This window comes from Papio anubis, chromosome 5, assembly GCF_008728515.1.
Source record: "Papio anubis isolate 15944 chromosome 5, Panubis1.0, whole genome shotgun sequence".
Classification (NCBI taxonomy): domain Eukaryota; kingdom Metazoa; phylum Chordata; class Mammalia; order Primates; family Cercopithecidae; genus Papio; species Papio anubis.
The window spans coordinates 18,844,501-18,865,398 of NC_044980.1; the positions used below are offsets into that span (position 1 = coordinate 18,844,501).

General features: G+C 35.7%; 1 protein-coding gene across 10 annotated transcripts in view; it reads right to left on the reverse strand.

The window, feature by feature from the left end:
- Positions 1-20,898, reverse strand: part of CDH18 (cadherin 18) — a 1,104,333-nt gene that overhangs the window by 140,449 nt on the left and 942,986 nt on the right. For all 10 annotated transcript variants that reach the window (XM_017959458.3, XM_017959453.3, XM_021940114.2 and 7 more), the window contains one exon: positions 2,840-3,007. In XM_017959458.3, the coding sequence (XP_017814947.2) occupies positions 2,840-3,007 (168 nt within the window). The remainder of the gene's footprint in view (positions 1-2,839; positions 3,008-20,898) is intronic.

A 20,898-nucleotide genomic window follows, 5' to 3' on the forward strand; every position in this document is an offset into this window, starting at 1 on the left:
TTTGTAACTCTCTAGAGTAGAGACATTGTAAAGCAAATTATTAGCTCTAATTTACTACCTCTCAAACACTTACTCAAAGCCTATCTACTTCAAGATAAAGTGATAACTAATTACCATGCAATATAACTACCCTAGTCACTTTCTCAAGCACGGTAGATTAACCATGGAGGAAAAAACACTTTGAGAGAATATTTTTTGCAAAATTTGTAGTGGGGGATGTTTATACAAGAGTCAATTGTAAGAAGTATAACTGTTTCAGACAGGTGATGAGAGAAAGAAGTAGAAAGGGCAACTGTAAAAACCTCACATTAAGAGACACAATTCAACTACTGGTTCCATTTGATGACAGGATATAAGTTTTATAGAATTTGAACTGTGTATAGACTTGCGCATGTCATGGTATTTTGTGAATACATGTCCTTAAATCATTTCTTTTCTCCAAGCAGTTTACAATACTTCCCCACTAGGTACATAGCTGTTTATTTAATAAGTTGCAATTTATGGATAAATTAAAGAGCACTTCACTACAAGCTACTTTCGTTATGGTGACACCAAACTTTTGCAAAAGCAGCATTGTTTTGTTCAAAAGGAGTGCAAGATAAAGTATCTTTTAAGAAACCCAAAGTGTAAGCTTCTGAATGTGTAGTGCCTCCTTTTCAAAACTCTAAGAACACCTTGAAATGCAGCAGGATTTATATCTGTCAATCGTTCTACCGGAATGTTACTGACTGAAGAAAGATAGAACTCATTAGACACAATGAGTTAACTCAGAGAGTATACACTTATTCTGTCTGTCAGGTAAAGTGATTATTTTCATTGTACACTGATGTTTCAACAATAACAATATTATTGATCAAAATAATAAAATTAGGAAAAATGTCTATTATATATCTATATTCATCTATACGAATAATATTCCTTATATCCATCACAATTAAAATGTTCTGTAAACCTCTAAAATCAGTCTTAACAAACCTGTAAATTTAATAATTATTTTAGGAAGAGATGGAGAAAAAGAGAGAGTGGGAGATGCTATGTGTACTACAAACCAGAATTTACTGAACCCTATGATGTACAACCTGAGTTTTCTGTCTATTAAGGCTATAATATGAATGTACATCTTAAAAATAGTGGCGGTAGAATCTATTTGAAAAAAAGATAGGCGAGTTGGTATCCTAAATTAAAATAAAGTTTATATTCTTCCGAGTCTGCATTATCACTTATTATCTTTTTTTAATCTTCAACTTCAATTGTACCAATCTATGAAGTAATAACATTTACCTCATGGTGATATATGTGTATATGCATATTGTTTGAACTAAGTGATAACATTGATACAAAGATTCATGCTAATCTGTAAAATGTTTTAAAATTTAATTATATTTTATGGCTCAATAAAATATGGACTTATCTGCGATCTATACTTTTTTCATAGAGCAAAGGCCACTTGAACGCACCAAGTAACATTATCTTATCTCTGGCATCAATATTTTAAAATGATTTTTTACTTAACTGTGACTATGATTTGCATGTATTTAATAATGATCTTTTAATAATGGTAGTTTGACAGAGTATTTAAATTCAACTAATTAACTCATTAAGAATCAATTATCCAATGCTGGGCACTCACTGGGCTGAACAGCTAAATTTACAAAAACAATTCGATGTCTTCCTATCATAGGATCTCATAAGTGGAAGGGGATCTATGTACCTGCAGAAATTAGTCTAACATGAACAAGCATGCAGCAGTGCTGTGCAAGAGGGAAAAAGGAGTGAGTATCTTCTAATTCTGCAACATGAATTTCAGAGAAGCTTGTAACAGGGATTTTCACAAAGGGCTGTGAATAAAGAAAAACTTTAGTTGAAGTAAGGATGTACAAAGTGTTATATTTTAGGAGGAGGCAGTATTCCATTGTGTCTAGGCCTGAGGTGTACTGCAAATGCTATTAAGAGACAAGAGATAAAGCTGAGAAAGGTGTTTCACGCTGACTTGAGAAGAGCCTTTATGACATATCAAAGCATCTAATTTATTACAGTTTTTAAACATCATTTGTAAGATGAACATAAGAGACAAGTCCTCTGTAGGATATTTCTGATTATTAGTGACTGCCGTATAAAATGTTATCTATAGTATCTTCCATTTTTAAAATACTCAAATATATTATAATTATATCCTTTACATTTGGAACATGTCATAAATACGATCTCCCTCCAAACCTACAGGATTCATATCTCTCCTCTCTCCCCAAATTGCGTACTGAATTATGCTTTCTGTTTTCAAGTCTTATATTTTACTCTGAGACCCCATCTTATCATATTAGCTGCAACTTGCTTTTGGATAATGCGTGTGTGTGTGTGTGCACATGTGTGTGTGTGCATGTGTGTGCTTGCATGCATGAGTCTTAATTGAGCGTTCATTCATAACATGAAGAGGTTTTTTTTTTTTTTAATTTCAGTCACAGAAAGTATATGTGGAATAAGGTTGCATGAGAAGAATGTCCACATTAAAATACATTTTCAACATCCCCATGAATACTTTAAGAATACACAGCTATGGTGGCAAAGGCAAGGTGCCAGTTTTTAGTAACACCACATCATTTTTAATACTTAACTTGATGCCAAGTTAAACTCCCACTCTGAACATGTTCCCAGTTATTTCCTAGGTTCAGAAGACAATAGCTGGAGTGTTTTTCATGAGCCTTACATGAAGAACAGTGGCCATATAGCACAAAAACAGAACAATTCTACTTAAGGAAACAGTAACATAACATTTTTCAAGTATTTCATCTTTACATAAAAAGATAATGATAAATTCAAATCATGGAAAACAAATACGTACTTTGAGGAAAGCGCGGTGGGTTGTCATTGACATCGGTTAAGGTGATGTTGACTGTTGTAGACCCCGAAAGCCCTCCAACTTGCCCAGCCATGTCTTTGGCTTGAATGACCACCGAGTAATGTTCTCTGGCTTCTCTGTCCATGTTATGTAAGGCCGTTCTAATAACTCCTGGAATAGATATGTTTTAATAAACAGTATGAGCTATATAATAAACAGGTATCGACAAACATACATACATATTTTAAGAAATGTCTTTTAAAATAGCATAATTTGGGGATAAAGCCACACGTCTGAGAAAAACAATACCTTACCAAAGCATGAATACTGTCTCTTTGAAAAATTTACTTATTATCCCATGCCTCAAACATCCTATTAAGTAAATTAAGATGCCTATCTCTCTGCATTCCTTAAATAGATGGTCCCTTGGCCCTGACATGGTGGCTCATGCCTGTAATCTCAGTACTTTGGGAGGCCGAGGTGGGCGCGTCACAAGGTCAGGAGTTTGAGACCAGCCTGGCCTATATGATGGAACCTGTCTCTGCTAAAAATACAAAAAAATTATCCAGGTGTGGTGGCATATGCCTGTAATCTCAGCTACTCAGGAGTCTGAGGCAGGAGAATAGCTTGAACCCGGAAGACGAGGTTGCAGTGAGCAGAGATCATGCCACTGCACTCCAGCCTGGGCGACAGAGCGAGACTCCATCTCAAAAAAAAAAAAAAAAAAACCAACAAAAAAAGTACATGGTCCCTCAAGGGCAGTCCTGACACCCTATTCCTAGTGCTAGTGTGCTGAACGTTTTACAACTTGAGCTCCTCAGAAGTGTCAACTAAGATGGTCATATTGATTTAAGCAGAGGCTAATTCTCCTCTTTATAGAACAATTTACATAGCTTCCTGGCAGAGTTATCAATGTTTAATGATGGAAAACATTTGAGGAGTTTGGACACTTAAACAGAGATTGTAGGCAGGAGGCATCTTAACATGTATCAAAGACTAAGAAACTCACTATTTTTGTTAGAAAACAACTTTAAGGAGAACTAGATCTAAGTATTTAGGCAAAATAAAGAAACTGATAAGGTTTATTGTATAAATCATATGGAAAAAACCACATTTTTTATCACAGTAGTGCAAAGAGGGACGTTTAACACACTTTTGCATGATGAACCCTTGGGTTGAATAAATAAATTAAAACTATTAAATACCATTTGTGATTATGCATACATAAACACCCACCTCAACATACATCAATTAAATAGCTCTGTTAATGGAGTCTTACATTTTAAAGCTAAAAACACATTTTCTGGAGGATAACGCTTACTCAGGGGATATTAACTATGCCATAACATAGAATATTGTCCTCATGTCCATAAGATAGATTATAAACATGTGTATAAATATATGTATATTTATATGTACATATGTATTTATATGTCCATCTATATATGCATATAATTATAAAATATAAACATATTCGATCCTTTAAATATAAGTCATTTTTTCATAAATGTATTTTCATTAAAAATATTTTAATCATGTCATCTTTAATAAATACACCAATGACTTTCAATCAAACTCGCACCTGATTAGTTACAGTACAATTCTTAAGATGTTGTCGATTATAACTGTTACCTATAGCCTTTACCAAATACTTTTACGGACAATATTTTCATTTATGAGAAGAAAGGAGTTATATATTTATGATAAAATAGCCTTTTAAAAGCAGAAAGGAGTATTCAATGACTTGTTTTTTCACTTATTTTGAACATAAAAAAGTAAATCGCTGTTTTCTTTTTTTATTGAATTGATTGGCTATGTAATAATGACTTTGAGAGGAGAGCCTCAGGTATCAGAAGAGAAGACCCCATAACTTTCATATATTGTGAACATATAATTGAGGGAATTCAGAAAAACTTTCCTGAAGCTAAATAGAAATGAAAATTATTCTTATCAAAATAAATTATAATAATATGATAATAAATGATTCATCTAACTCATGCATATGAAAAAGCCTCAAGCACTCTTATTAAAAAAACAATGTTTTATCATGTGATAATTACATTAGTAGGAACTGAATTGATACAGAAATGAACAAGCAAATAATTTATGAGATTGTTTTATGAAAGAAATTTATGTTTTCTACTACTTGAAAAAAGTAAAGCTGTCTTTCCTAAGGAGAATTAATTATAAATGGGACTTGTTTTTGGTGGGGAGATATATGAGATTATTGTCAAAGATAAAGGTTTACAATAAAATTATTAGTGAGTTTTGCAAAATAGATATGTAAAGGTAAAACTAAGTATTATGAAGTGAATGACACGTATCTACAACCACTTCCAGGATGAAATGGGAAGAAACTGGCCAGCCAAATTTGCTCCTGAATAGAAAAGACCATATCCAAAAAGGACCCACACTTCTCTGATAGGATTGTCTCGGGATTAATTTAAAATCACAACTCTCGGTTGGGCGCGGGGGCTCAGGCCTGTAATCCCAGCACTTTGGGAGGCCGAGGTAGGCAGATCACGAGGTCAGGAGATCAAGACCATCCTGGCTAACATGGTGAAAGCCTGTCTCTACTAAAAATACAAAAAATTAGCCAGGCGTGGTGGCGGGCACCTGTAGTCCCAGCTAGTCGGGAGGCTGAGGCAAGAGAATTGCTTGAACTGCTTGGGAGGTGGAGGTTGCAGTGAGCCAAGATTGCACCACTACACTCCACCCTGGGTGACAGAGACTCCATCACAAAACAAAACAAAAAACAAACAAACAAACAAACAAATCACAACTCTCTTGAGGATGGCCCAACTGCATGTGCTTAACTATGACCCCTGCTGGAGACATATAGATAATCAGAAAGTGTTACAGTCAAATTGCCATAGCAACATGATTTCAGTAAAGGATGATCACTTTCTAACCTGGAGCCCAGATGCATTTTCTGGGATAACCTAAAGTACAACTGATACACAGTAACTTCTTATTTTTCCTTTTAAATAGACTCTATTTAGAGCAGTCTGAGGTCCTTTCACAGTAAAATTGAGCAGAAAGTACAAAGAATTCCCGTATACCCTTTACCTCCTCCATGAGCACAGCCTCCCTACTAACAGCTTTCCATACCAGAATGGTACATTTGCTACCATTGATGAACCTACATCGACACATCTTTACGATCCAAAGTCCAGATTTTACAATAGGGTTTACACTTGGTGTTTTATATTCTATGGGTTTTGACAGCTATGATGACATTAAACTACTTCGTAGTATCAAAATAGTTTTACTGCTCTAAAAATTGTCTCTTCTCTATCATTTATCCCTCCCCTACCCCAGCCCCTGGCAACCACTAATCTTTTTACTGCCTTCATAGTTTTGCCTATTCCAAATATCATGCAATTGGAATCATGCAGTTAGCCTTTCGGATTGGTTTCTTTCACTTAGTCATATGCATTTAAGGTTTCTTTATGTCTTTTCACAGCGTGGTAGCTCATTTCCTTTTAACTCTGACTAATATTCCATTATCTGGATGGATCACAATTTATTTTATTTACTCACTTACTGAAGGCCATCTACTTGCTCCGAGTTTCAGTGATTAGGAAGAAAACTGCATAAATATCTACATATGGGTTTTTGTATAAACCCAAATTTTCAACTCATTCGGGTAAACACAAATAAGTGTGGTTTCCGGATTGTATAATGAATTTACCTGAAATTGTGAACAATGTTGAAATAAGTTAGGGGAAAATGGCAAACATTTATATCTTACCAATATTGTGATAAAAAGAATTAATTAAATTCAAGAGTAATTCACAACCTATGTTCCATTCTCAATGCTTAGCATAATAGCTGTCTTTTGTTAATAGAATAAAATATATATTATGAGTAAACATACACCTACACCCTCACCACACAGATATATACATTGATTCCCCCCCACCCAAATTTTATGCATGAAGCTACATTTGAACATAGTGAAAACATCAAGCAGAATGATCGTTTTAATAAAAAATGGGTTAAATGTGAAGCTATACAGGCAAAATGATCATACGTAATGATATTCTCAGGAAATGTTCAGACTTCCTTGCCCTAGCTTAACTTTTCCAATGCTCCCTTTCATTTAAAACAGCGTGGCAGTTTGGACGATCAATTATTTTGTCACTCTAATTTTTAGAATATTGCTATTGGTTTTCAAACTTCTGTTTAAAATTATCCTGAAGTTTCCTCAATGATCAAATTGCTTGTATTCAGTCCCCAGAAATTTTGATTTAGTAATCTGAAGTGGGACTGGCTTACACATATCTCCAATAGACTATTGTATTAATCTGCTCAGACTGCCAGAACAAAATACCATAAGCTCGGTGGTTTTAAAAACAGAGATTTATTTCTCACACTTTCAGAAGCTAGAAAGTCCAAGATCGAGGTACCGGATGATTTTATTCCTGGTGAGGTGTCTCTGCATGGCTTGCATATGGCCACTTTCTTAGTGTCCTCACATGGGCTTTGTTCTTTGCAAGCACTGAGAAGAGGATGGGGAATCTCTTTTTTTTTTTTTTCTTAATTTTTTTAAGCCACTATTTTCATCATGAAGGTCTCTTCCTCATGACCAAATATAAGCCTACCTACATTCCAAAGGCCTCATCTGCAAATACCATCCTATCTGGGGTTAGGAATTTAACTTATGAACTCTAAGGGGGTCGGACACAAATATTCAGTTTTATTTATGGGCAAGTGGTTCAAGACCATATGCTGAATAGACAACAATTAAAAAGGCAAAGTCCTGCCATTATATTTCCATGCATTTCTTCACACTTTTATCTTCATCATGTCATGTCAACAAATATATGTGTATGGGGATCACATAGGCACATAATATACAAAAGTGAAGTGCATTTTACTCAATTGTAAAAGCTAAGCCAATGGATAAAGGTATAATAAATTATATATACATAGTCCAAGTAAGAAAATATGTTTTATTTGTTTGGTTGGCCATTTCTCTCATGAGTCCATGTATCTAGTAATTGCAAAATAATTTACTCTTGTCTTTGATAAAGTCTTACTAAGGGAACACTGTGTAGCCTTTTCATTTAGTACATTTTTAAAGCCAAAAATACAGAGCAGCGAAATTAATTTCCATAAATTACTGCATTGCTCATTTGTTTAAAAATAAAGAAAAAGCTCCTCTTTTCAATACATCCTAGGTAAATGGTTACGGCATATTCTGAATGTTTGTCAGAAAGACTTCACTGGCAATGTTTACTTCAAAAATTTTAACTTGAATTGTTGCCTCTTATTCTCTTGTGATGCTGGGTTGAATCAACAGGATGTGATTACCTGTGTATCATTTTGTTTTGTTTCTTATTACTTCGCTGGTAAACAATTGTAGGTGCCCGATTGCCTGCAAATTACCTCTGACTACTGTTTCCCAATCACCTTGATATGTAGGGGCTTGTAACTGGGAATTACTCTCTGCTGTACACAAGTTCATAACATTGAAAATGTGTCTATGATTATAAACATTACTTGTTGAGCTTGAGTCACTAGCCTACCATATGTTTATGCCTCCTGACTAATAATATTCGTACAGCAGTAGATCCTCCAAAATGTCTTCTTGCATTTTTACCCACTGAAAAGAATCCAAGATGAAAATGTTGTACACATTTTGTTTATTAGATAATACCATAGAAGACTGCAAAATAAAAATGCCTAACAGGCTAGAACAAATAAACAAGCCTGCACATTTAAATTCTTACAGAAACCGCCAAGGTAGACACACATATTTATGAGAGAAAATGGTAAGGTTCCTTCTATGTCTAAACTACACATGCATACTTCTGCTTATTTTCTTTCTTTCTTTCTTTCTTTCTTTCTTTCTTTCTTTCTTTCTTTCTTTCTTTCTTTCTTTCTTTCTTTCTTTCTTTCTCTCTTTCTTTCTCTCTCTCTCTCTCTCTCTCTCTCTCTCTCTCTTTCTTTCTTTCTTTCTTTCTTTAGACAGAGCCTCATTCTGTCACCCAGGCTGGAGTACAGTGGTGTGATCTCTGCTCACTGCAACCTCTGCCTCTTGGGTTCAAGTGATTCCCCTGCGTCCGCCTCCTGAGTAGCTGGGACTACAGGTGCATACCATCATGCCCAGCTATTTTTTGTATTTTTAGTAGAATTGGGGTTTCACCATGTTGGCCAGGCTGGTCTTGAACTCCTGGCCTCAAATAATCCACCCATCTTGGCCTCCCAAAGTGCTGGGATTACAGGCATGAGCCACCACACTTGGTCTACTTTTGGTTCTTTTTCTAATTTGTTCAGTTTTTCATTTATTCATTTAACATTTATTATTTTACAGAAAACAGGTAGGGCTCCCAGTGTTTCTCTAGTAGAACACATGGACCACTTAATAACTAAATGATGTAAAGTGCTCATTACCATGCAAATCTACTCACATCTTCGACCTACTGAATTAGAATCCAGGGCAGTGGGTCCCAGGCATAAGTTTTGTGACAAGTTGCCCCAGAGATGCTCGTGAATGTACAAATTTGAAATATCTACCTATTTAACCACATATGGTACCTGGCCTTAAGGTACTCCTATTTCATTGGAGGATCTGTTTATTCAAAGGAATATGAGTACTAAGAGATTTAAATATATCTAAAAGTTTTGTTGACCATTTTCTAAATGAAGGCACTAAACATGTTGGCAGTAATAAGTCTTCTCTTCAACTGCCTGATTGTGGTGATTTACGTACTTGCAAAATTCTTTATGTTATCTACACAATTTATATTTAAGTATTTTAATATTTAGTATATTACATGCTATCTATATTTCACATTCTGAATTTTCTCAAATGACTTTATGAAGATAATGCATCTTCCATAAATTTTTGTCTGTATAGAAAGCAAAAATAATTAGACATTTAACTGATGCATATCCATCAGCAATGTAATACAGAAATCTGTTTTCTTCATTCATCATTGCCAATTCAATGTGTGCTGAATGTGTTTCCACTCTGTATAAAATGTGGGGCATAAAGACATATAAGATACAGCTTAGGAAGTTGAAATTCTATGATTGGAATGTTCAATGATATGGAAACAGATATGCAAATCTCTAAAGTAATACAGAAAACATTTTACTAAACACAAAACAGACTTCAGGGGTCGTAGTGATCACAATGGAAGCGTATGAAGGAAGAGTACCCATCGGTGAGGGCCATGTTTGTAGGCTGTGGATTGTATGGAGAAAGCAGGGTATTCATGGAAAGGACACTTGACATGAACCAAGGCTTGGGATCTGGAATATGCACGGCAATATTGGATAGTGCACAAATTTAGCTTCAGTGGAAAGCATTAGTGAGATAATGGCAGAGATTAGGTACTCAGTGATTAAAATACACCTTACATTTAAAGGTTATTTAATTTTAATATTTACAAACATTCAATATTTTGTTTCACAAGTGGCTGAAAGTTTGAACAGTTCTACCATTGCCCTTGTGGAAAGTCAAGATTGACCAAACTTCCCTATTTATCAGTCATTGTTATGGCTGCGGTTTAACCAGGGCATGGTTGTCTCTATCTCTGCTGGTAAATTTAGCACATTTGTGACTCCAAGCTTCCAGTGGGTGATAGATTAAAACCTCAGATTTTATTTTACTTATAAAGAAAAATATATATGAAATTATATGAGACACTGGCATCTTAAAATTTCTTCTAAAACACAAGCTACTTAGCTGCAAGCTATGACTACTGGAATTCACAATCATAAATTCACAGAGGTAGACATTTTTATGCTTTAGTAGGAAGATTCTATACTTCTCTAATTTTTTTTCTCTTCCTACCATTAAAATTGATGGTGAAGTATTTCATTTCTGCTGAGGAGAAAAGGAAGGAGAATTCATATGTTTTGTGTAGAGACTGTGAATTAAGAATTCCTTAAGGAAATTCATTTAGGGTATATACCTCATGTATGTATTGCCACACATTCTATTAGAATGTGAAAAGAAAAGCTCCAAATGTCAATAACTCCTCTCAGATCAGAATATTACAAATTTGGAAAATCTGAAATCATACCCGGGATTTCCTGACACTAAAATCTTAATGCCACAGTGGCATTAGCTCAAGGAATTTAGCCTTTGTAACTTGCAGAGTTTATAGGACAGAGTTGGTGTATTTTGAGAGGGAGAGAGAGAGAGAAAAGAGGAATAAGGAGGAGATGGAGAGGGAGAATGAAAGAAAGGGGGGGGACATCATCATAAAAGTAGTCACTATCTCTAAGAATTTGAAAACATAAATTAGGCAGATGCAGTTATTTTAATACATCACTAAAGATGTTTCAAAGTTAGAGTGTTTTATTTTTATGTTTTTCATTTTTCTTTGCATTTTATTTTATTTCTGTCATTATTGTTCAATGTGATCTGTGTTTTCAAAAGCTCCATTTTTCTTGCTGATATATTGAATAATCATACTGATAAAATCATAGGGCTGCCCAGGGATTCTGCAAAGGGCTACTCTTCTCCAGACTGCCAAACCTTCAGCACAACTACTCCAGAATGGAATTTACTAATACATTAAGAGGATTTACTAATGGCATAACAGATGCTCCTTGACTTATGATGGGATTGCATCGTAATAAACCCATTACAGAGTTGAAAAAGTATCATGGGTAAGAAATCATCTAAATATGGCAAAAATATAAATTAAACTGTAGACTTTCACAATAGGTTTACCTGTGAGTAAATTATCATTAGATAGCACAGAAAAATATCACTTTTCTGCTTAAAGAGGTATAATTTTCCACTCCCTGTTGATATGAAACTCATTGCACATAGTCAGCAGCCCTGTGGTTTAGCCCAAACAAAAACCTAGGTTTTTTTTTTTTTTTTTTTTTTTTTTTTTTTTTTTGGATGTAGAAATCGAACTTTCTAGATTATAAGGTAGTTCTATTTCTTGATATTATGTTGAATTCCTATGCTGTTTCATTTCCACCAACAGTATGGCTCTCCAACCTCATCAAAACCTGTCTTTTGTTTTTTTGATAATAGCCATCCTAGCTGGTATGAGGTAATATCTCCTTGTGGTTTGGATTTATAGTCTTCTGATGATTAGTGTTGTTGGTTATCTTTTTATATACCTTTTGTCCATATCCAATAGAATTATAATTGGGATCTCATAGAGATACCTACACTCGTATGTTCACTGCTGCATGAACCTTGAAGACATTATGTAATGTAAAATAAGCCAGTCACAGAACAAATACTGCATGATCTTACTTATATGAGGAATCTGAAAATGGCAAATACATGGTGGTTTTCCAGGGGCTGAGTGAGAGAGAAATGAATTGTTGCTGTTCAATGTGTATAAAGATTTAGATATGCAAGATGAATAAGTTCTAAAGGCTGTACAACATTATGCCTACAGTTAATGATACTGTATTGGGCACTTGAAAATTAGTTTAAAGGGTCATTCTCATAGGTGCTATTACCAGAATTAAAAAAATAAAAATAAAAAACAGTAAATAGTGTAGCTAGTAACTATATATTGAATGGGACATTATTTTTTGTGTTCTCAATCACCTCCTTCCCCTCTACAGAGTTGATGGAGCATATAGAATTCTGTTGGCATGTGTGCGTTCATGAAATCATTTACACGTTTGTCTTAATAATTGTTGTTTTTGGATGAAAAAATAAGAAAGACACAGCTACTGGACCCTGCTTCAAATATTTCTCTACTGTTGACCAATAGACCCTCAAATAGATTTTGAAAGGATGTCTGTACCTTGGCAATGTGATTTCAGAAGCAGCCTCTCTTGACCAGATTAGATTCTAACAGCATTGGAATCAAAGATCCCCATTGTAGGGAATTTCCTTCAAGAGATGGCAGAAGGATGATAAGTAAACCTGGGTTACTGAAAGTTCTGTTGCCAACTGTTCAGGATACAGTCTTTTGCATAACAGAAAAAAAGAGTGAGATTTGGAAAAATAAGGTTCATCTGGTTTCAAGTGTCCATTAGCCCTTAGGATCTTCTCTTTGTAGAGAATCAAATATCAATGCTACTATTGCTACCATTTAGAGAAAATGATCATGGCTTGAGGGATTAATGAAGCCTCCTATAAATTCTTTGGCTGTAGTTCCATCAGTCATCTGGGTCTATTTGCCTTCTCCTTAAATTTGTGCTGGCCTGTGACTGCTTTAATCAAGGCAGTACACTCAAAGTGACCTTAGCAGTTTTTGCTCTGTTCTTGAGGGGTTTAGAAGCTGCTGCCTTGATCTCTTTAGCTTGTGAGCTTTCTTGTAAGTGGTCTAGCTAGATTGTTAATGACACCATGTAGAGAGGCTCTGCGATCACAGGGAGAAAGTGAGGCATCCAGTTGGGCACTGTCTCCCAGCTGTTCTTACTAATGCACTAGGCATCTCACTGCACCCATCCTTGAACCTCCCTGGACCCATCCTTGAACTTCCATGCAAGTTGATATGTCAGATGGATACTTTACCCAGTATTCCAAACCATCATATGGATTAAGAAATTGCCTAGACAATCCCTGCTAAATGTCCTGACTTCCAAAATTCTTGTTTTGAAAGTTCTTGGTAGTAGTTTGCTACACAGAGCGATGACATTGACATTTGGAACACACACACACACACACACACACACACACACACTGATTTATCCCATAGGAAAACCAGTGATGTTTGGCTTTCTAGATCAATTTCTAAGATCATTAAATCACACTATATATTGTGTACCTAATATGTCCTCTTGTCTTCCTCTCTTTCTGCCTCTCTTCTCTCACTGTTTCTCTCCAGAAATGGAGTGCATGACATATAGAGAAACAAACATCACCACAAATGTAATATTTCAGCTATGGTCCATTGTAAGCATATTTCATGAGTTCAGGTAAACGCTGTATTTAGAGGATAAGCAAATGAAGGAAAATGAACCTGACCTCCAAATAATTGCTGTTTAGTCAACACATAGAACATGACTTCCTGTAATTAATGAACAGTTACAAAGATTTTTACCATCAGGAAACTTACACTCTATGGGGAGTATTAAGATTATCTGTGATATTTATGGGATATTATAAATCAAGAAAATTAGAAGGATAATTAAAAATATTTAAATATCATATACAAGTTATATTTCATGTCTAGATCTAGTTAAGTATGATTTCCCAAAATAGCTTGTTTATATGGCTTATAAAAACTTTGTGTGCTCAAAATGCAAACCCAAATGAGAAATATTATCATATAGACATACGATGCTTATTTATTCATTGGCAAATTTTTCTCTTATTCTGCTTTTTTCTTTCTTTTTGGTTTTCGCTTTGATGGTTTAAATGAATTCAAAAGATGAAATGCTTTATATAGAATTTTTTTAGTCACAGTTACTATTAGAGAAAGTGTGTTGAATATGAATATCACAAAAACATTTGGAATATGTGTTGTTGAGACAGCTATATTTAGAGTCATATAATTTCAAATATATTAAAACACTACTATATAAGTATATACATATACCAATGACAATCTAGTTCCATTAGTAATGATATAATTGACAACATAGGTCCATAAGTAACTGAACATTGATAATTCCTCCTGCATTACCAGTTCAGTTATTGTGACATCTGGTTTTCTAATTTATAAAAAATGATTTATTTATCTTTTATAACATGATTTAATTTATAATGCATTATGTCATACTCTATTATTATTACTATTTTTGAGATAGAGCTTCACTCTTGTTCCCCCGGCTAAAGTGCAGTGGTGCCATCTTGGCTCACTGCAAACTCTGCCTCCTGGGTGCAAGTGATTCTCCTGTCTCAGCCTCCTGAGTAGTTGGGATTACAGGCATGCACCACCATGCCCAGTTAATTTTGTATTTGTAGTAGACACTGGGCTTCGCCATGTTGGCCAGGCTAGTATTGAACACCTGACCTCAGGTTATACACCCGCCTTAGCCTCCCAAAGTGCTGGGATTACAGGTGTGAGCCACCACCCTGGCTGTCATACTCTAATAATCTAAAAAGACATGGCCATTTCCAGCAAGTTGGCTATCATGCTATACATGCTACATATATATGAATATGAAAGCACGGCTACATATTGTATACATGTTATTTATGTCACATGTAACAAATACGCAGCACTGAAGCAAACACTTATATCTGATTCCTAAAATTATTTTTAAAATTTCAGAGATATGTATGTACTTTCTTTCCTCTAGCATATAGTTTTATGTAGGATGCAGACTTGGGCCAAAATAGCCAGAACTTCCTATACCCCGCTTCATTCTGTCACTGGATGAGTGCTGTCCTGGAAATGGTGCCACTTCAGGCAAGGTTGAGACAGCTCTGAAGGAGCTGACAGCTGGAAGTGTGCTGTTGAATGCACTCCCCATGCTGGAGAGCAAGTTATCCCTTAAAAGAATCTCAGGACCATGCATCTCTATGTCTATCAGACAGCAAACCTGCTTTGTTCCCCTTAATCTCTAGTACAAGCCCTTCCAGTGTTGATTAAGGTTGCAGCTACACTGAAAATACTCATATGCTCTTATCTTCTGTGGTTCTCAAATTGCCAAATCCAACAGGTAATTGCTGTCCTCATACCACCCTCAGTAATACTGGCCCCAGGCAATTATGCCTATCCTTCTGAGAGATTATTTCTTTGTCTTTCTCAATTCTACTGTCTTGTTTTGTATTGCCATTACATTAATTTACTTATTTTCATGCAAATTTAATTCTTGTTTTTGACAAATTATTTGTTTTTTTCCCAGTAGAACAAAAGCTCCACAAGGCCAAGGATCTTTGTTTACTGTGTTTTCACTGCTGTGCCCTCATTGCCTAAAACAATCTGCAAATCAAATTGTCCTCAAATACCACAAACTGGGTGATTACTAATAATAATAATAATAATAATAATAATAATAATAATGTTGCACTCTTCTGGAATCTAGAAGTCTGAAATCAAGGTGTTGGCAGGGTTGGTTCCTTCTTGGGGCAGTGTGGGATCCTTCGGTTCCAAGCCTCTCTCCCTAGCTTGTTGCTGGCTGTTTTCCTACTCACGTGGACTTTTCCCCATATGTTCAAATCATCTTTCCTTGTTTGTATCTCTATGTCCAAATTTCCCTTTTTCATAAGGCACCAGTCATAATGGATTATGGCTCACTGAGACAGCCAGATGGGAGGGGTTCCCTGGCGAAACTACAACTGGCCTGCATGCTGGGGTAGAGCCACAGGATTTCACCCCATTTGCAGGAGGGAGGAGGAGCCTGGCCCCTCCTTTTCCTGTGTGGAATTTGGGATTCAAACAATGAGGCAAGAAGCACTTTAGCAGGGACTCTGGCCTTGAAGAGAGTCCCTTTTCCCCTTTTCTTCCTTTTCACCCAATAAAGCCTTGCTTTACTCACCCTAAAACCATCTGCAAGCCTAAACTTTCAAGGCTGTGGGACAAGGAGCTCTGTCTTTAGCTGAACTAAGGAAAAGCCCTGCAACACCACGGCATGTCACTTTAACTTGACAATTTCTGTAAAAACCATAACTCCAAAGAAGGTCACATTCTGAGTTACAGGGGGTCGGGGCTTCCATATATGACTTTTTTCATAGGGAAGAGGACATCACTCAAGTGACAACACTAAGCAAAATAACAAATAGCACCAAGAAAAAAATAAAAATATATTGACTGTGTAAGTTTGTTCTTTGAGCCCATATTAAAGATACCAGTAAAGCAAAATCACAAGTGTTGACTTGATCAAAAAGGGTCTGAGGTCACTCAAGAAGAGCACACAAGATGTGAAAAACAGATGTGTGAAAGAACACAACACCAGAGAAAACGTGGAGATGGAGAGAGACTTTTGTGTGCATTGCCTAAGGATAGAGGTTAAGCAAGTGTGAGATCATGAAGAGTGGCCTTGGATGCCTTTATCCTGAGAGCTATAAAAAGTTATTCATTCCTTCAGTTGGTAGCTATAGAGTGCCCTCTTGAATCCAGGCACTGCTCTAGGTGGAGAAAATTGCTGCCCTCATAACGCTGACATTCTAGGAAGGGCAGAATAGTGGAAAAAAAAAAAAAAAAAAAAAAACCATAATGATATCATATATAGCAGATTCGTTGTTGTTAATTGCTGAGGAAAATTAAACATTTAGTTTGGGCTTATGGTTTTAACTAGGACTATAATAGTGATATGCTGGAATTAGATAGTTCTGGGTCACAAGTGCTGATTATGATGCTTTCAAAAATGTTGGGAGCTGGCTCATAAATATAATAATTGTTAAACATTAAATTATATAAACTTAAAATTCCCTTTCACTTTGAAAAGTAATAAATACTGAAAAATCACTACTTTCAAATTGTGTTACTATATTTTACCATTATCTATAATTTTGGTGTTATTTATGTCAACTTTATCTGTGTGATGTAAATACTATAAAATAATGTGTTCATCTTTTCCCGAGTCACCTTGGTAACTTGAAAATCAGTGGCAGTGGATGTATTGATCTGGTGATTGTCTAGACTTGAGAAAGTAAAGGAGAAAACAACTAAAGCAGATTAAACCCCAAAGTAACCATTACATTGCAAAGAACACAAACCGTTGAAGAAATAGTATCCTACATAATAAAAATGATTTTTAACTTAGCAAAATGCAGCTCATATTGATGAACAAGTGATATTGAGACAAACATCATTTATCTACACATTTAGGTAAGCAAAAAGATTAGCCAGTACCTAAGCCAGAACTAAACTTATTTGTCAATGAACTGAGCAACCTCTTTGCTGAATCAGATAGTAATCAAGCATTTATTTGCAGTAGAATATTGTCAGTATTCAACAGATTGCAACAACTGATTGGTTATGTATGCAAGAGTTCAGCAAAAATCAATGCAAATATTCTGTAAAAATCAATTGACTGTTTGGAATTTCCAATCAAGAATAATATATATTCTATAATTGCTTGTGAATTGTGTGCTACATATCTTTTATATCTGTAAAATTTATATAAACATACACTTATATACATGCATACATATTTCTGGTTGTTAAATATTTACTGGCATGCCACTGACTGCTAGCAATAAACAGGCTGACTTAAGAGAAGTGGTAGAGGGATCTAGGCAAAAAAGAATCTTATGCACAAATGCCCTAATGTGGATGCTTTCTAGGCTATTTCAGGTACATTCATGGGACCAGAACATCTAAGGTAAAAGTAACAGGAAGAACCAGTGATAATATCAGAATGATGATGATGGGCCAGGTATTCAAGGGCAGGCACATTACTATCATGCTGTTAGCTTTGGTTGTAAGTGAGATGGGAAGCCATTGGCAAGTTTTGAGCAAAGGAGTGATGATGTGGTTCAGCGGTGTTCCCACCCAAATCTCATTTTGAACCGTAGTTCCCATAATTCCCATGTGTTGTGGGAGGGACCTGGTGGAAGATACTTGAATCGTGGTGGTGGTTTCTCCCGTACTGTTCTCATGCAGTGACTAAGTCTCATGAGATCTCATACTTTTATAAGGGGTTTCCTCTTCTGCTTGATTCTCATTCTTTCTTGTCTGTTGCCAGGTAAGACATGCCTTTTGCCTGCCACCATGATTGTGGGGGCTCCTCAGCCATGTGAAACTGTGATTCCATTAAGTCTCTTTTTCTTTATAAATTACACAGTCTTGGGTATGTCTTTATCAGCCGTGTGACAACAGACTAATACAAGTGACATGATTTCATATATTTTAACATACTTGTTTTGAAAGTTGCTTTGGGAATAAATTGTGTGGAACAATGATAGAATTAAGGATACAGGTTAAGAGATAAGTGCAATAAAGTGAGTTAAAATACAAGTGAGGAGATGTGGTCAAATCCTGGATATATGTTGACGGTAGGGTTTCCTGATGTCATAGTTGTGTGGTGTGAAAGGAAAACAGGAATGAAGGATGATCTAAAGTGTTTGACCTGAAATACAGAAAACTGTGAGAAGAACTGTTTGTGGGGAGGTGCCTGGAAATCAGGAGTTCAATTTTGGATCTACTCTGAGATTATATCTCAGAGACTCAAGCAGACATATTCAGTTGGCATAGCATATACTGGTTTTTAGAGGAGCAAGCTAAAATAGTAATATAAATATGACCAGCATAAAGATACCACTTAAAGCCTTTAACCTTATGAAATTAGCATAGAAATGAGTATGTATAGAAAGAGGCTCAGATACTGGATACTGACATGTAAGATTGAGAGAAAAGGCAAAAGCAACAGATGACCACTGACCACTCAGAAAGGAAAAAAACTAAGAGGGTGTGGCATTCTAGAAACCCACCAGTATTTCAAGGGATAGAAATTGTTCCTTTGCGACAAATGCTGTTGTTAAGTAAAGTATGATATGACCTGAGCAGTGTGAGGAATGGAGTCAGAGACATCATAATGAGAACTGTGGCAGTCTGCCCTAAATTTAATAGTGGATATGAAATGAAGAAAATGTTATGTTAAGTGAATTTTTAAGGATAAGAAGACTGGTTGGAAGTAGAGTGTGAGGAAAAGGGAGTGATTCTAATGACACTCAGGTATTTGGCTTAAGGATCAGGGTCAGTGGGGAGAGCTCTACAAGGTGAGAAGTATCAGGTGAAGATCAGTGAAGAGAGTGTTAATTTGGGGTATATTGACTTTCATGTGCTTAAGAGAGATATCTATGTGAAAGTCTGATGGAAAGTTGAACACTTGACATTCTACGGAAAGGTTCGGGCTGGTGAAGATAATAATGATAACTATGAACAAAAAGCTGAAAATGAACTCACTCTTGCCCAACATAATGAAGAAAGGGCCACTTATTACAGTTAATGGTCTAAATTGCTCCCTCTTGAATCTTCATTCCTTGAATCATATACTAAAAAATTACCAATCAGGCTGCAAGAATTACCTTCTTAAAGAGGCAAGTGAGATAAAAGTCAATCTATCTAATCTTAATGAATATAAAACAATCAAAGACTAGATATTTCCACCGTGTATATTACTTTGTCTGTTTACATACATATGTCTATTGGTTGAATGACTTAGCTGAATTACTCCTTTATGTTATCAAGGTATACTTCAAATTTAATCAGATAGTACAAAAAGAGGTTGATGATATAAAAATTTTTTCAACCAAATTTGAAAGACTTTTGCACTATATAGGGATCATTCACATATAATTAGAAAAATGGACAACATATCACAAAAGTGAAGAAAAAAAGATTTGTAGAAGAAAATTAATTTAAAAGAGTGGGAGGAAGTAGATTTTTTTTTTTTGAAACAGAGTCTTGCTCCATTGCACAGGCTGGAGTGCAATGGTGCAATCTGGGCTCACTGCAACCTCCACCTCCCAGGTTCAAGCAATTCTTCTGCCTCAGCCTCCCAAGTAGCTGGGATTACAGGTGCCCATCACCATGCCTGGCTAATTTTGTTTTGAATTTTTAGTAGAGACAGGGTTTCTCCATGTTAGCCAGCCTGGTCTCGAACTCCTGACCTCAAGTGATCCACCAGCCTTGACCTCCCAAAGTGCTGGGGTTACAGGCCTGAGCTACTACGCCTGGCCAGGATGTAGATTTTAAAATTTTTTTATTGAGTTACTGATTTAAGTCATCCATCCTTATCCCCCTTGGCTACTCATTTATTAGTTATCAATGTTGCCCTTCCTTTGTTAATTTATCTCCTATGTGAACTAATATTTTGTATAAAACATTTGCTATGGTCGCTTTTTGTTCTTAATATTTCAACGTTTCCTGAAGTTACAAATGGAATAATGGGTTGAGTAGGGATCCATTGGAGTGTGTGCGTGTGTGTGTGTGTGTGTGTGCGCGTGCATGTGTATGTATGTTGTTTTGGTTTTGCTGCTAAGAAGGCTTGTATTTTGTCAGGTGGTCCATGATACTAGAGTTTGGAAGTGACTACTATCTAATTCTCAGGCCAAGGCCTTGCTTCACCCACTCACTAGTCATTCAATATTTTTCTATTTTATTTCTTAGTAGGGGGATCTAGCAGGAAGTAATAGAAGCAGGCACCTAACACAGCCTATAAAGTAAGTAAAACAAAGCCTGCATTAAAGAAAGTAACATAATGCAGACTGAATAGAA